The following is a 15,625-nucleotide window of genomic DNA, read 5'->3' as shown; positions in this document are numbered from 1 at the left end:
AGAGGGGGAGGGAACAGGGGGGTTGTGGACAGGCTAGAGGCACTTATTTTTGTTAGAAAAGCCTGAAATAGTGTATTTTGTATAATATGTGACCTTTAACTTGTTCTGCTGGGTTATTATGATGTTGGAGTTACAATGCTGAGTTTTTCATGAGTTCCACTGTTGTTGGGGTTTTGTCTTTCTTGTTGTGTTCTGCTGTTGTGTTATGTTGCTTTGTCATAATTGTGATTCTGCTTACTGTCAAAGCACTTAGGAAACTTCTGTTTTTAAAGCTGCTATTCGTATAAAGTTTTTTAATATTATTTTTATCATTATAAAGTTTATTATTCAAAGTCTTTGGAACTTTACACTGAGAAACAGAAATGGTTCCACACTTTTCAGACATTTTTTGCAGATTGGTGAACCTGTGCCCATCTTCACTTCCGAGAGACTCTTCCTATGTAAAATGCTCCTTTTTTACCCAGTCATGAAACTGACAAACCTGACACGCCAGATGGATTTGTTTGATTGGATGAGTGATGAGTGTGACTGGATGAACCTTCTGTCTGTCACATCTTTACGGGCCAATCAGAGCAACAAAACATGTGACGTAGCTGTGACTGAGGTGCGCGTGCGAAGCTACCGAGGAATAACGTGAACCATGGCGACTATAGACATGTCAGTACACGACTTTTGTCTTTGAAAAGAAACAACTCACTGCTGTTCTTTGTTCTTCTTTTAACGAAGAAATGTCGTCAAGTTCTGATAAAACTGGCGCTTTAGCAGCATCCACGCTAATCTCTTCTGCCATAACTGCACTGGTCTCTTGTTGCTGCTTGCTTACATCATGACTCCTCTGAAAGTACTGCCCCTCATCGCTGATTGGTCCTGTCACTTTGTAACTGGGCCCAAACAGTTCAGATGGGAGCTTTGCAAGATGGATTCGCCAATGAGAAACAAGGAAACAGGTGTATCTATCTGCTTTGCAAGGTCAGGTACTGACCTGTTGTCAATAAAATGAATGAGCTGCAGTTTTTCATTAGTACCACTTACTTTTCCAGTCTTTTTTTGCCCCTTTCCTACATTTTTGAGATGTCAAAATGAGCTCATAGTTTTCATGAAATGGTTAAATATTTCAGTACCAACATCTGATATGTTGTTTATATTCTACTGTGAATACAATATGGATTTGTGAGATATGCAAATCATTGCATTCTGCTTTATTTACATTTTACACAGTGTCCCAACTTTTTTGGAATCCGGGGTGTTTATTCTATGGTTTGCACTAACTGCCTTACCTTTAGCCAAACACTACAACACTTTCTCTGCTTTGTTTGGGTGTAGCACTTGGAGACGAAGCCTGATCTGGGCTTGTTGACTGGAAAGTGAAAATGTAAATGAGAAGTTCCAAACTTATTCAGCTGAATATTGGCAAAAACAGACTCAAAAACCAGGCAGTAAACAGGAAAAAGAGATAAACAGCACAGAGAGGTAACAACCATGTCTGGAACAGAGCATCCTTTTAAAGCTGGGACTGTAAAATATAAAAAGAGGTTGAAATGACTAACACTCACTCACTGGACGTATTAAGACTATTAAAATTATTCTGCTAAAGGAGGATGAGCACCTGAGCTTTTGGTGTTGTTGTTCTACCAAAATAATAACCAATTTCCCATCAGCGTCTACTTGTGGAGAAACAAGTCTCTGAATATTTTGGAATACATTTTAATTTTGAATGCATTTTTACATGGAACCCATCTCCAGTATGCATCCATAATATCTTGTAAACATTGTGAGGAGATAAGAGAACAACCCTTTTATTTTATCTTGACCTGAAAAACACCAAGAAATGAAAAAACAACACCTACATATACTCATTCAGATTAGAGCACAGAGAGTCGGAGAGTTATAGAAACCCTCATATCTCTGTCCTGCACTTAAAGTTCCAGCCTCCAAATGTAATTTATATTCATGAGGAAATGCTGATGAGCTGCTTCATGACCTTTGTTACTGCAGGTTAGAATCTAACAGCTGAGAGTGTGCAGAAGGGATTTCTCTCTGCTGGAGATACTGAGACTCCAAACGTTTTACCTACTTTTGGCCTTTTTACAACCTCAAATACATGAATACCAAACTTCATGAGCATTTCAGATATTCACTACTTTAGCATATCACATCTAGGATCTCCTGCAGTAACCCTATAAACCTTGTGAATAAGTTATTTTTTTGTATCATCACCTCAACTTTGCATAAATGGGTCAGAATTTTTCTTCATATGATATTCAACCATTCATCCTTATCTCAGCCAGGTGGACTGCATATTTACTGCAGTCACAAACATTCCTCATCATTAGCATGGATACCTGGCTACATTATACCTCACTGTAAGTAAACATCAGGACACACACACAGCCTTGCTTTAATAGTGATTACCAGAGTCACTGCTTTCAGAGTATAACCAAATAATGCTATAGATAACAAATTTGTGTGAAATTGGACTGTCATAGTTAACATGTTAGCATAGATGGCTTTGATTCATTGGACAGTCACATTACCATTACCTTACTACCTATTTCATTGTTGCAACAACACTTCTGGGCAAAAATCTTTCACCATTGGAAAGCCGGTTTGTTTCCCTTTTAAATAGTGCAACATTGCAGGTGTGAGGAACATGCATTTGTGGGATGAGCAGCAGAGCTGAGTATGTGGGTTGCACCCATGAAACATTTGCCTAATCTTTTCTGGCAATGCCAAACAGCTTATTCTGCTGCTATTAACTCTTGTTTTGAGCTTCTGGCACCCCCTGGGGCTGACAATCAGGTGCCTGTGCAACACACTCCATGTGAAAGCCAATCTTTCAAGTGTTTAGCACTGAGGAGAGGCTTCTGTCTAGCCACTCTGCCATAAAGCCCAGATAAGTGAAGGGCTGAAGTGATGGTTCTCCTTCTGGAACTTTGTCTCATCTCCACACAGGATCTCTGGAGCTCAGTCAGAGTGACCTTCAGGTTCTTGGTCACCTCTATTACTTAAGCCTTTCTGCCCCAGTCGCTCTTGGAAGAATCCTGGTTGAGCCAAACTTCTTCTTCTTCTTGAAAAGGAGGCTGCTGTGCTTTTGGTAGCCTACAACAACAACGGATTTATTTAAAGCAATGATGACAGTGTTGAGAAGTTTTGCCAGTGAGAGTATTGATACCAGTTAACCACCTACCAATAACCGGGTTACTAACGTAGAGAAAGCGACTGAGCTCTAGAAGCATGACGTGCCTGGAATACTCTGTGATTTTGGGCTGTCCCAGATGAAAGATGACCAATCATGGCGATCTTTGGTTGGGCCTCTAAAATAGTGGTCCTATGTCGCTGTGAGACAGGTTGACAGACAGCAGTTGTCACAGTCTTGATACCAAAGATAGCCTGGAATAAAATTCTGACAGTGTCAGAAATTAAGGATGACCATCTCACAATATGACTGTTGCTAAGACCTACACCAACTAACTGACCAATAGGAATGCAGCAAGAAATGATATAACAATAACGTGACACTGGCGCCAACAAACCAACCAACAAGTTAGCATCAGAATGGAGACAATGCCAAACTACAAAAGCACTCGGAGAGTGCAGACCTCCACCATTAGCCCTATCTCCCATAAGTAAAGAATCCTTTAAAAAAATTCCTGGATCCAGATGGTGATCTGGATCACTCCCAAAATCTAATCAGTTCTTCCTTATGCCATTTGTGACATTTCCTGAAAATTTTATCAAAATCCGTCCAGAACTTTTTGAGTGATGATGCTAACAAACTAACAAACTAACAAACCCTGCCGATCACATAACCTCCTTGGCGGAGGTAAAAAGCAGAAGTTCGTGGGATTCCCACAAGGAGGATAATCTTGATGTCAGATGTTTTTCTAAACATATGAACGCTAAAATGACAACGGCTTTGTTGTTGCTTCATTATTTACCATGGCACTGGCGGTGTAGATGGAGAACGTACACTGACGTGGCGCACACTAATGACCTTTATTTCTTGCATATCGGTGTACGTCGTAGCCTGGGATTCAGGGGTGATTAGTGGGAGTTGTCATCGTACAGTCTGCACACATCAAACTTGATGTCATATGAGATTCATGCCTCCGGTATAGCCTGCCTCTAACAGACTGAAAATGCAGTCTGTAAGAGGCTTTAGAGGAAGGAGACAACCTAAACGTGCTTTTCTTGTGAAATACAGTGTAAAACATTATTTTACCATAAGAAATATGCGGGAGTGCATGTAAAAAATGACTCACTGACATTTGACATTTGCCTTTAGTTAAGCTGAAGATTTTTGTGTACATCACTTGGGTCGTTTTCGTTTGTTTTGGCCCTTAATGTGACACCTAAATTAGGATGTTGGTGGGTAGCGCTTGACATCGTCAATGTAGACTAAAAATTGTATTTTCAAACACTAAACTTCAAACATCCCATTGAAAATAATTGATCACAATTGGCCATCACAATTCAGCAATGAATTGTAACTTTTAACAAGATCCCACCCTAAAGTATCCTGAAAAAATGTAGGCAAACTCCTACACACATAAACATGTTTTCAGTGTAGCTTTTGTTAATTAAAACAGAATATTTCCTTTGGGTGCACTTCTATTTTCATTACCATGGTGCTAACAATGGTTTCCTAACAGCTCAGTTTCTACTAACAACATGGAAGTTTCTAGAGTCATATCCAGTTTGTAGCGTAGAATTTTGTGACATACTGTTGTTCTGACTCACCATTGTCTTGTTCATTACTCAGTACTGATCAGTGTAAGATCACATTTTTTACTTTAACACGGTAATGGAGCCTTTTACTGTTGCTAACTTCAGTAATCACATTTCCATTTATCTCATTACTTATGTGACTTTAAGTTCTTTCACTATCAGTAAACACATAAAAAATAAAGTGTTGCTACACCAGTGGTTTTTAACCTTTTATTGCCCATGGCACACCTATGATAAAGCTAAAATGTCAGGCCATTCCACATCCATATTCACACAAATAGCCTCTTTAAACAATACTGTATGTTGTTGGATAGCTGTATTATGAACAAATGGCTGAATCAAGACTTGCCCAAAGGCACACCACTGTGCTTCACCACGCCATTTGAGAAGCAGCAGCTTACACAACACTTGGATTGAGGTTAGCTCGAGTTTATGGAGGTAGAAAATAAAAATGGCAGAATGGTTTGAATGCAACCTCTTTTGTGACTCGGAGATTTGCACACTACTTTGAATTTGTTTCACCAAAGGATGAGAATGTGGCAGTAAAGTTTACACTGTGACCAGGCCAAAAACAACTCTCCACTGCTGTGAACTACTCATCAAATCTTTCCGAGCACGCCCAAAGGCATCACGCTAAGACAAAGCCAGCTCTAAAGACCCCCGGATCCTGAGTGAAGCTCAACATAAAAGCCGACACCAACCAAGCAGCTGAGGGTTGATTTTCAGCAACAACAGGGATCTACAAAAGCAGAGATGAACGGGCTTGAAGCAGCAGCGTGACACGGTTTTCTGTGAAGAGCAGGTGTGATGATTTTCACAACTTTAGAGGAGCCTTTTTGTTTTTGAGAAGAGCACAAAAACAAGTTTAGTGACTGTCCCTCTAATGAGGGTAAGGATTTGTGCTGATATTGGTGTTTATAAGGATTTTATACTTTTAACCCTTTATGACCTACCATAAAACAAGTCTGCCAGAGCATATCTTTACATTTCTACATGCTGTAGTGCCATTTTTTGGAGTATTTGAATTGGCTATACATCAATACAACCCTTAGAACCCAAATTTTAATGATATGTATAGTAACACTAATAAATTAAATTGCTCAAAAGTGCAAAAACCACAAGACAAATGAATGTTTTTTACACATTTTCCTAAATACAGAGATGTCGTAGCTGTATCCCTCAAAATTGTGATTGTAAAAAAGTTGCACAAGATCATTTCAAACCACAAAAAAAATTTTGATTATGTTCAAAACTTCATTTTTGAAATACACTTATCTTTACAAACTGTGTCAAAAACGAAAATTGTGCTCAATTTGCAAAAAAGAAAGAATGTTTACAAAAATAAACAATTTACTGTAGTGAAAAATCTGTAAGTGTGCCACATACTTTTGAGCATACATGTGTTTGCAGAAGACCTTGTTGAAACAATAACAAGTGCGACTTGTAACCTGCAAGAAAACAACACATTTATAGCCCAGATTATGTTATATTATATTGTTTTCGATGTTTTTGCTTTGTACTACATTTACGCAAAAGAAGGAAGGATATTTCTAGAAGGAAACATTACTCCAAACATATTGAATGTGTGATATGTTAGTGTTACTCCACTGGTTTGATATGCTATAAGAGGTATTGCTCTATCTCGTTTGGTTACAATTCTACCCACGGTTGAAAATAGATATGCAAATTGGAGCGCTGGCGATCCCGTAGGTTTTTCACCAATGCAGTGGCATTGATCATTTCTCTGATGTTACGCAGTACGCATGTTAAAGGGGACATATTTCACCCTCTTTAGACAAGTTTATATTGTTCTCAGAGGTCCCCAAAACATGCCTGTGAAGTTTATTGCTGAAAAAACACTCCAGTATTGGATTTTTGAATGTCTAAAATCCCCTCAGTTTCAGCCCTTCTCAGAACGAGCCGTTTCTGTGCCGTTTCTGTTGGTAATTAGCTGTCTGACTCCTCCCCTGATCACACACCTCTCAGGAAATGGATGCAGCACTCATGATATTACAGACACTTTTTTTTTCCCAAAGTTTCAAACCATCAATCTCCCAGACTGTAGTCAGCGGGGTAACCCACTGAGCTATCCAGCATCTCAGCTGGTAGCTGACAGGATCAGTAGAGGAGGGCAGAACTTTCCTCGGGGGGGGAGGGCCAACCAAGCCTGGGGGCAGGTGCTTACGCCCCTGGTGAGGATACTAGATCTGAGAACAGCTTGTTTTAGCACACATTTTCTGAAAGGTGGAGAAAGAGAGGGGGAGAGGAAATGGTTTTTTCTGGTACTTGAGGGAATTGTGGACAGGCCAGGGACACATATTTGTGTTAGAAAAGCCTGAAAAAGTGATTTTTGCATAATATGTCACCTTTAATACCAGCAAGCTCTGATAAAATACCTATTAAAATTCAATTTTTTAATTTTATTTTTGGAAATCACCAGAAACTGTGTCCAAAATGTCTATGCTGCTGTGACCTGCTGTTGAGGAACCCTGTTTTCTCTGTGGTCTTGCTTGTTAAAGGGATATTTCAGTAACTTTTTAAGTTGGGTTGTATAAGGTGATTGGCAATAGTAATAGCATTAGCCTAAAGACAGTGACTGCCCAGTGTAAGCACAAGAAGCCAGGATTTACAGCGCCAAAGATGGGAAGAACGAGATCATGGTTACAAGCAGGTGAAATGGGATTACTTAGGAGGGTGTCTGAGCTCAGCATTAGAGATAGGGTGATGAGCTTGGTCATCCAGAAGGTTGTCAAAGTAGAGCCGCTGCTCCTTCGCATCAAAAGGAGCCAGTTGAGGTGGTTGGGTATCTGATCAGGGTGCCTCCTGTTCCCCTTCACGTCCTTCCACACGTGCAACTAGGAGGAGACCCCCGGATAGACCCAGAACTCTGGAGGGATTATATATCCCATCTGGCCCAGGAGTGCCTCAGAATCCCTCAGGAGGAACTGGAAAATGTTCCTGGGGAGAGGGATGTTTGGATTGACTTCACCTGCTGCCACGACCCAATCTCGGATAAGCGGAAGAAGATGGATGAATGGAGCTGTTCCCGTCCGTTGCACTGTATAGCCTAGCTTTCTCGTTAATGCTTCCAGCGCACGCTCCTTAAAGGGGCAATACACACTGAAATCTCTTTAGGCTAATGCCATTGCTATTGTTAAGTACTGAAATATCCCTTTAACCAACAGTTAGCTGAATTACTTGTTTCTATGTTTTAGCATTTGTTGTGCTTCATAAAGTGAGAGCTGTGAGGGCTTTACAGTATATTTTTCTTTTCTGTTGTATAGTGCCAGTTTACAGTCTGCTATCCTTGTGTATTCTGGGTAATTTATGACTTAAAGAGTGGCTGTGAGAGACCTAATATGCTTCTGTTGTTATCAGAATAAACAGCATGCTGGTGCCAAAAGTAAACATTTGAGCCTGGTTCATCACACAACCACATAACCTCTACACAAGTAACAATTGCACAGGCTTGATAATACCCACTGATGGGTCCATTATCAGAAATTGATGGAAAATTTGGAGGCCCAGACACTCTGACACACAAGGACTCAGGCTATTATGCCTCACATATTAGTCAGCTTCAATGATTATTAGAAAAAACAAAACACCACCCATTGCAACGGGGTTTTTTTCTGCAAATTTGTGACTCTATCATGAATTCATCATTATAAACTGTATGAGCTGAGCATGACACTGTTGGCTGATACTTTTTAGGAGGCATACTATGTGGGGCTGCACGATAGATCCCAATTTTATCCTTACTGTAATGCAAGCTGTTGCAAGAATCACATTGCAGAAGTTTCAATTTGTCACAGGAGATAGAAAATTGCATATTTATGGAAATAAAGAACACTTTCACACATGACATGCTCACACCATTTTCATTCTTTAAAAAGAAACTCAAGCTAGCCATCAGCTTACCCTAATAGTAACTGAGTAATCACAAAATCCAAAATGGTATTGTGTATCATTTTTTCTTCATATAATATGGGCTCAATATAAATTACACCCAAAGTAGAAAAAAATCAAACTATGATTGTAAGGTCAAAACGTCTTCATCTACGGCGTTAAAATCTCATTGTCCTTATCTGGAATAACTTTCTGTATATTTTAAAAAAGAAGACATACTGTAACGTCACTTATTTCCAGCATCAGTTGGCTCTAACACTGTGTGCATCTCAGTGTGAGTCTTGTTATGGATACCCAAACAGCCAATAAGCTGTCATAGAGGTGTTAGAGTGTGTCATAAACACATTAGAGAGAGATGTCACCTTATCACCTAACTTACAAGATGGATAGAGCTGTTAGAAGAAGCTGTGATGCCTGACCTTGAATAGAATTACTCTTATCACATGTGACTGCTGCTATCAAACATCTTAATAGATTCTTACAGTTTTAAACAGAAACTCTGAGCGTCCACTGCAGGGTTTTAACACACTTTATTCTACGATAGATATAGCAGCATAATGGGGTTTTATGGGGTGTTGTTTACAATATTTACTGTGTGGAGACTGAGAGAAACACCTGTCTACTCTTTTATCTGATTATTACTGAATCTGCAGGTCAGGCTTTACTGTTTGATACTTAGTGCTGCATGATTTGGTAATAATGTGTGATCATAATGTGTCATTAGATTAACTGTGCAGCACTTTGCTGGGGGTGGATGAGATCCGCCCTGAGTTCCTCAAGGCTCTGGATGTTGTGGGACTGTCTTGGTTGACACACCTTTGCAACATCGCGTGGACATCAGGGACAGCGCCCCTGGATTAGCAGACTGGGTTGGTGGTTCAGCCTCCCTGGTAAGTGCTATTCAAGGGTCCTGGAGAGGAGGGTCCGTTGGATAGTCGAACCTCGGATTCAGGAAGAGCAATGTGGTTGTCGTCCTGGTTGTGGAACAGTGGACCAGCTCTACACTCTTAGTAGGGTCCTGGAGGGTGCATGGAGGTTTGCCCAACCAGTCTACATGTGTTTTGAGAACCTGGAGAAGGCATTCGACCATTTCCCTCAGGGAATCCTGTGGAGGGTGCTCTGGGAGTACAATTGGTGGCCTCAGGATTAGGTCTCTGCTGTTTGCAGGTGATGTGGTTCTGTTGGCTTCATCAGGCCGCAACCTTCAGCTCTCACTGGAACGGTTCACAACTGAGTGTGAAGCAGCTGGGATGAGAATCAGCACCTCCAAATCTGAGGCTCCACCCTTTTCCTCAGTCGGAAAAGGGTGGAGTGCCCTCTCCAGGTTGGGAATGAGATCCTGCCCCAAGTGGAGGAGTTCAAGTATCTCGGGGCCTTGTTCACGAGTGAGGGAAGAATGGAACGGGAGATTGACAGGCATATCAGTGCGGGGTCAGCAGTGATGCGGTCTCTGCATCAGTCTGTCATGGTGAAGAAAGAGCTGAGTCGAAAGGTGACGCTCTCGATTTACCAGTCGATCTACGTTCCTACCCTCACCTATGATCACAAACTGTGGGCAGTGATTGAAAGAACAAGATCACGGACACAGGCGGCCAAAATGAGTTTCCACCACAGGGTGTCTGGGCTCTCCCTTAGAGATAGGGTGAGAAGCTTGACCATCCGGGAGGGACTCCTGGGCTTCCATGCTTAGGCTGCTGCCCCTTCGACCCGACCTCAGATAAGCGGAAGAAGATGGATGGATGGATGGATGGATGGATGGATGGATGGATGCTGAGCTGATTCAAAGTGCTTTTTGTCAGAGCAGGCCTGCAAGGATTTTAAAGTGGGCAACTTGGTGGCCCAGACGTTAGAGAACTGGACTAGTGTTTCACGACAGTGCAGAGTTTATTAAATCACAGTGAGTCCGATAAAGTCCATCTAGAACATCCAACACTGGATTCCAACACTGAATCCCCTAAATTATGAAGAATATTAATGCAACAATTTATAGCAGAAGATGATGAAAATCATAAAAGGTTGGCTGGAAAATTTAAAAAATGAATAAGAACTTTTCTTAGTCATTGTCCCTTCTGAAATTTAAAACCTCTCACTAGTAAAAATCAGACTTTTTAGGGTCTTAAATTTCAAATGTGCAACTAAAGACTATTTAAGATTTTTCAAGAACCTACAGGAATCCTGGACGTAGGTGGGAAAGCACCCTTAAATACCATGTGTTGAAAATGTTAAAATATATATTTTTTTAATCATCAGTCGTTTCAAAAAGTATGAGAACTTATGATCTGCAGCCATATTTTTAACCAAAAGGGAGAGAAATGTTGACAACATTTGGAAAAGCGGGTGGGAGTGGCAAGATTCCAGCTATTCCTTCAAATCTCTTTCTAAATAAAATCTCAATTTTGTATCTGATTTATAGTTTTATTATCTTTTTTGTTTTTTTTAGCTTGGTGTGGTGTTATTATTCCTGTAGAAGCCCACAGACCCACACAGCTGATCAGAGGATATCAGTGCACGGCGGAAGGAGACAAAATGGCGAAGGCTGCATCATAAATCAGTGCCTGACATAGAGGGGTTTTGGGGAGAAATGAAGTGCTTTGTATGTTTTGAACACAGCGTATAGGCAAGCCAACATATTTTATTGGCCCATTTTTATGTAAAACTCATTAAACTACGCAAATAAAACGTTCCCATCTACAGCCACTATGCGCCGGATCTCTCTGAGCTTGTAAAAACAACAGGAGCAACTTTCACAGAAATCACTGGAGGCTAATGCCACTGCTATAACCAAGTACCTCATACAATCCAACTTCAAAAATCCTGAAATATCCCTTTAAGCGCCACAGTCTGCCTGAGTACTGTTACTGACAATGTGCTTCCCTTTATGACCACAGTGTACCCATCTTCTGATGGATGCTTCCAGCAGGATGATGCACCATGTTACAAAGCTTACATCATCTCAAACTGGAGCACCTTTGGTATGTGGTGAAACGGGAGATTCAGATCATGGGTGTGCAGCCAACAAATCTGCAGCAACTGCGTGATGCTATCATGTCAATATGGACTGAAATCTCTAAATTTCCAACAGCTTGTTGAAATGATACCATGAAAAATTAAGGCAGTTCTGAGGGCAAAAGGAGGTCCAACTGGTACCAGCAAGGTGTACCTAATAAAGTGGCCGGTATGGGTTTGCACAGGTATTGCTGATCAGTTAGGGCCCAAATTTGGACATTTGAGAACAAAGCATTCAAATTCTACATTTCAGTAAGAAAAATGCATAGAGACTGCCCTCTACAGGCTAAAGCTGTCTGCTGCACTTGAATTTTTCTATTGGCTCAGATCACAGAGATCACAAATAAACCATGCTTTTCTTTAAAAATGTGGTTGACAACTCAAGAACTTGTATTCTCTACAGGAGCATATATTATTAACAATGAAAATAATAACTTTTTAATAGCACTTTTGAAAACAAGGGTTTGCAAAATAAAAATCACCATTTCACACTCAGGTAGCTCTAGGTAAGTCTCTGTCAGATGGTTATGAAATTATGGCTGATAAAAGCAGCACAGATGTATGATGTTGTGGCTGATGGGGATGGACGGAGAAAGAGACGAGGCTATATCCCTCCCTCTCCCAGCAATGCCCATGATATTCTAAGACATTTTTTAAACAAAAGATAGATGCAACTCAACCAAAAGTCTAGTGTTAGATACTCTTCAGTGATCTTCAGTCATATTTTTAACCAAGAGCGAGAGGGCACCATCTAAAGAGCACAAATATGTTGGGAATGTGGGTGGAGCTGGTGAGGAGTGAGGGAAATCCTTGCTCCTTGACAGTTTCAGCCACTTCATCAAATGCTGGCAATGCATTTGCACAATTTAAACAGTGTTGAGGAGTTTACCAGCAATTCCTGAGAACTAGTAACAATGAATAGCTCAATATGCCTCAATAATAACAGATATGAATGTCCTTTATTTTGACTCACTAATTTAAATATATGAAATGATAATTCCCTATGTAGTCTGCATTTGAAATAGATTATCCTGTGACCACTAAGCATGTTGGAAGTGGTTCTTACTGTAAATCATATTTTTATTAATTAATATAATTCAATTTAACGCAATATTAACTGTACTGATATAAAAGATATTGTCTTATACATTTGAAAGGTAGGCATATGTCTTAAAAACTCAAATATTGCCCAGGCTTACTTATCATGAACAGTTCTGCTGGCTAGGTAAGAAATATATCCCAGAATACCTCAATATGGCGAGAAAAGAATCAATATAACCGATTACCTCCGATATCCGGTCGTAGTTTTTTGTCGTATTCTTTCAGTAAATTGTTGAGTATTTCCGTGGCGTCCGTTTCTTGTGATTTAGGAGCCAACATTTGGTTCACTGTGACATCCTCGTATTCCTCATCGTACTCGATAGTTAGAGAGCTGAAATGAAGAAAGGTAATGAATACTTGCAATGCAATATTCTGCAGCCTGCATGCATGCAAACATTACGGATAAAGTTAAAGCTTAACATAAAGTTTTCTCCACAAACATATCTGTCCCTGGATCCCTGGACGCAGCCCAGTGTTTCATTCACAATTTCGCATTTAAGGCAGCACTCACCAGGTCTGGAGGGCAGACAGGAGTAAGAAATGAACCAGTAATTTGGATGTCATGTTTCTCGCTGGTTGACAACAAGTGTGGATGAGAGAGGACGGCGCGTATCGGTGTGTGGAGCCGTCGGTCACAGCAGCTCAGAGGATAACGCGAGAGAAAAGCGCCTCATAGTTTGTAATCCAGCAGAAATCATTGTTAAAAAATCAGCCGTTTCAAATCCCTCCAGTCAGCCGCGTGCACACTGAGGAGCAGCTCCACTCTCGGGGTGAGGATGTGCTCGTATCCTGTCTGTGGATGATTCGGGCTCTGCTGGTTTTACGCAGGTGCGCGCACACTGAACGCGTCCTCCCAAAGCCTCATTCATCCCAAACTCCTGGAAATCTGCGTCACACCATACAGCAAACGGTGCCCTTCTCACAAGAGCTGCTGGACAGGCAGAAAATAATCACTCCCTCCAGTTTTTCTCACCTTTTGTCTTTTATAGAATACTGGGAATGCACGTTTAAAATAGCACATTAATCATATCTCAGAAGATTGCATTAACAGCTATAAAAGCATTTCTTTAACTTTTTTTGGCAAGCAAATTTGTCCACAATAATAATAACATTACAATAACCAGTGCTGGGTAAATTAAAGTAAGCTAAGCTGCAACATAAAGAAGCTTCATGACACCAACATCATTGATGAGGACACAATTGTTTCTACCCTTCTGTTCAAGAAAAAAACACAACAAAAGCCACTGAAATAAGTTGAAATTGACAAAAGTGGTGATAAATAAAAATTAACTGAAAAATGACACATGAAAATCAGACACTGCTTTTGAATTTTGATTCAACAGAATCATTTTAAAACAAACCAATGAAACTGGCCTGGACAAAAATGATGGTACCCTTAACTTAATATTTTGTTGCACAACCTTTAGAGGCAATCACTGCAGTCAAGCAATTCGTGTAACTCTTAATGAGACTCCCGCACCTGTCCACAGGTATTTGGGCCCACTCCTCATGATAAAACTGCTCCATCTGTCTCAGGTTTGAATGGTGCCTTCTCCAGACTGCATGTTTCAGTTCCCTCCACAGATGCTCGATAGGATTTAGATCAGGGCTCATAGATAGACTTTAGAATAGTCCAGTGTTTTGTTCTTAGACACTCTTGGGTGTTTATAGCTGTGTGTTTTGGGTCCCATTATGTAATTATGCTGCATTAAGTAATAATGTAATACATTTTTCATCCATCATGTAATAACGCTGCATTTTCTAAGCCACTGAGTGGTTAGAGTTAGGGCAAGGTAGTAGGGTAGGTGTTTAGTCTAGAGCCCTGAAGGCGGGTTAGGTTTAGGCATAAGTCACTAAGCGGTTGGAGTTAGGGCAAGGTAGTTGGGTAGGGCATACCTTGGAGCCCACACTAAGTCCTATGGTTAGGGTTATTACATAATGCTGTGTTATTACATGATGTGGCTTTACAAGCACTTTCGGCTCCAGAATGCCTTGGTAGTCTTGAGATTTAATTGTACGCTGCATAGATTCATGACACCCTGTGCCAGATGCAGCAAAGCAGCCCCAGAACATAACCGAGCCTCCTCCATGTTTCACAGTAGCTTTAGTGTTCTTTTCTTTATGCTTCATTTTTGCGTCTGTGAACAAAGAGCTGATGTGACTCGTCAAAAAGCTCCAGTTTTCTCTCGTCTGTCAAAAGAACATTCTCCCAGAAGCTTTGTGGCTTGTCAATATGAATTTTGGCAAATTCCAGTCTGGCTTTTTTATGATTTGCTCTCAACAGTGGAGTCTTCCTCAGCCATCTTTCATTAAGTCCACTTTGGCTTAAACATCGATGAATGCTGCATTCTGACACTGATGTACCTTGACTTTGGAGTTAACCTCTAATCTCTTTGGAAGTTGCTCTGGGCTCCTTGGTTATCATTCATATAATCTATCTCCTCAGTTTGTCATAAATTTTCCTCTTGCAGCCACATCCAGGGAGGTTGGCTACAGCCCTGCGGACCTTAAACCTCTGAATTATACGTGCAGCTGTAGTCACAGGAACATCAAGCTGCATGGAGATGGTCTTTACCTTTAAAATGCTTGTCTATAATTTTCTTTCTAATCTCCCAGTACAACTATCTCCTTAGCTTTCTGTGGTCCATGTTCAGTGTGGTACACACCATGTCACCAAACAGCACAGTGACTACTTTAACCCTTTAAATGACTACTGTAACCCTTTAAATAGGCAGACTGACTGATTTCAAGTTTGAAGACACCTGTGATGCAGGACACACCTTAGTTAAACATGTCCTTATGATCAAATTATTTTACACCATTTCAAAGGGCACCACTGATTTTGTCCAGGCCAGTTTCATTAGTTGGTTTTCTTGATGAT

General features: G+C 40.6%; 1 protein-coding gene across 1 annotated transcript in view; it reads right to left on the bottom strand.

Moving 5' to 3' along the window:
• The window catches only part of LOC121512402 (gamma-aminobutyric acid receptor subunit gamma-3), a 135,591-nt gene extending 122,229 nt beyond the window's left edge, over positions 1 to 13,362 (bottom strand). The window contains exons 1-2 of the mRNA XM_041791659.1: positions 13,256 to 13,362; positions 12,930 to 13,075 (exon numbers count right to left, since the gene is read on the bottom strand). Coding sequence (XP_041647593.1) covers positions 12,930 to 13,075; positions 13,256 to 13,308 — 199 coding nt within the window. The 5' untranslated portion in view covers positions 13,309 to 13,362. The remainder of the gene's footprint in view (positions 1 to 12,929; positions 13,076 to 13,255) is intronic.
• Positions 13,363 to 15,625: the final 2,263 nt, after the last annotated feature.

Source organism: Cheilinus undulatus, linkage group 7 (assembly GCF_018320785.1).
Source record: "Cheilinus undulatus linkage group 7, ASM1832078v1, whole genome shotgun sequence".
Classification (NCBI taxonomy): domain Eukaryota; kingdom Metazoa; phylum Chordata; class Actinopteri; order Labriformes; family Labridae; genus Cheilinus; species Cheilinus undulatus.
This window is presented reverse-complemented; position numbering and strand designations above follow the sequence as displayed.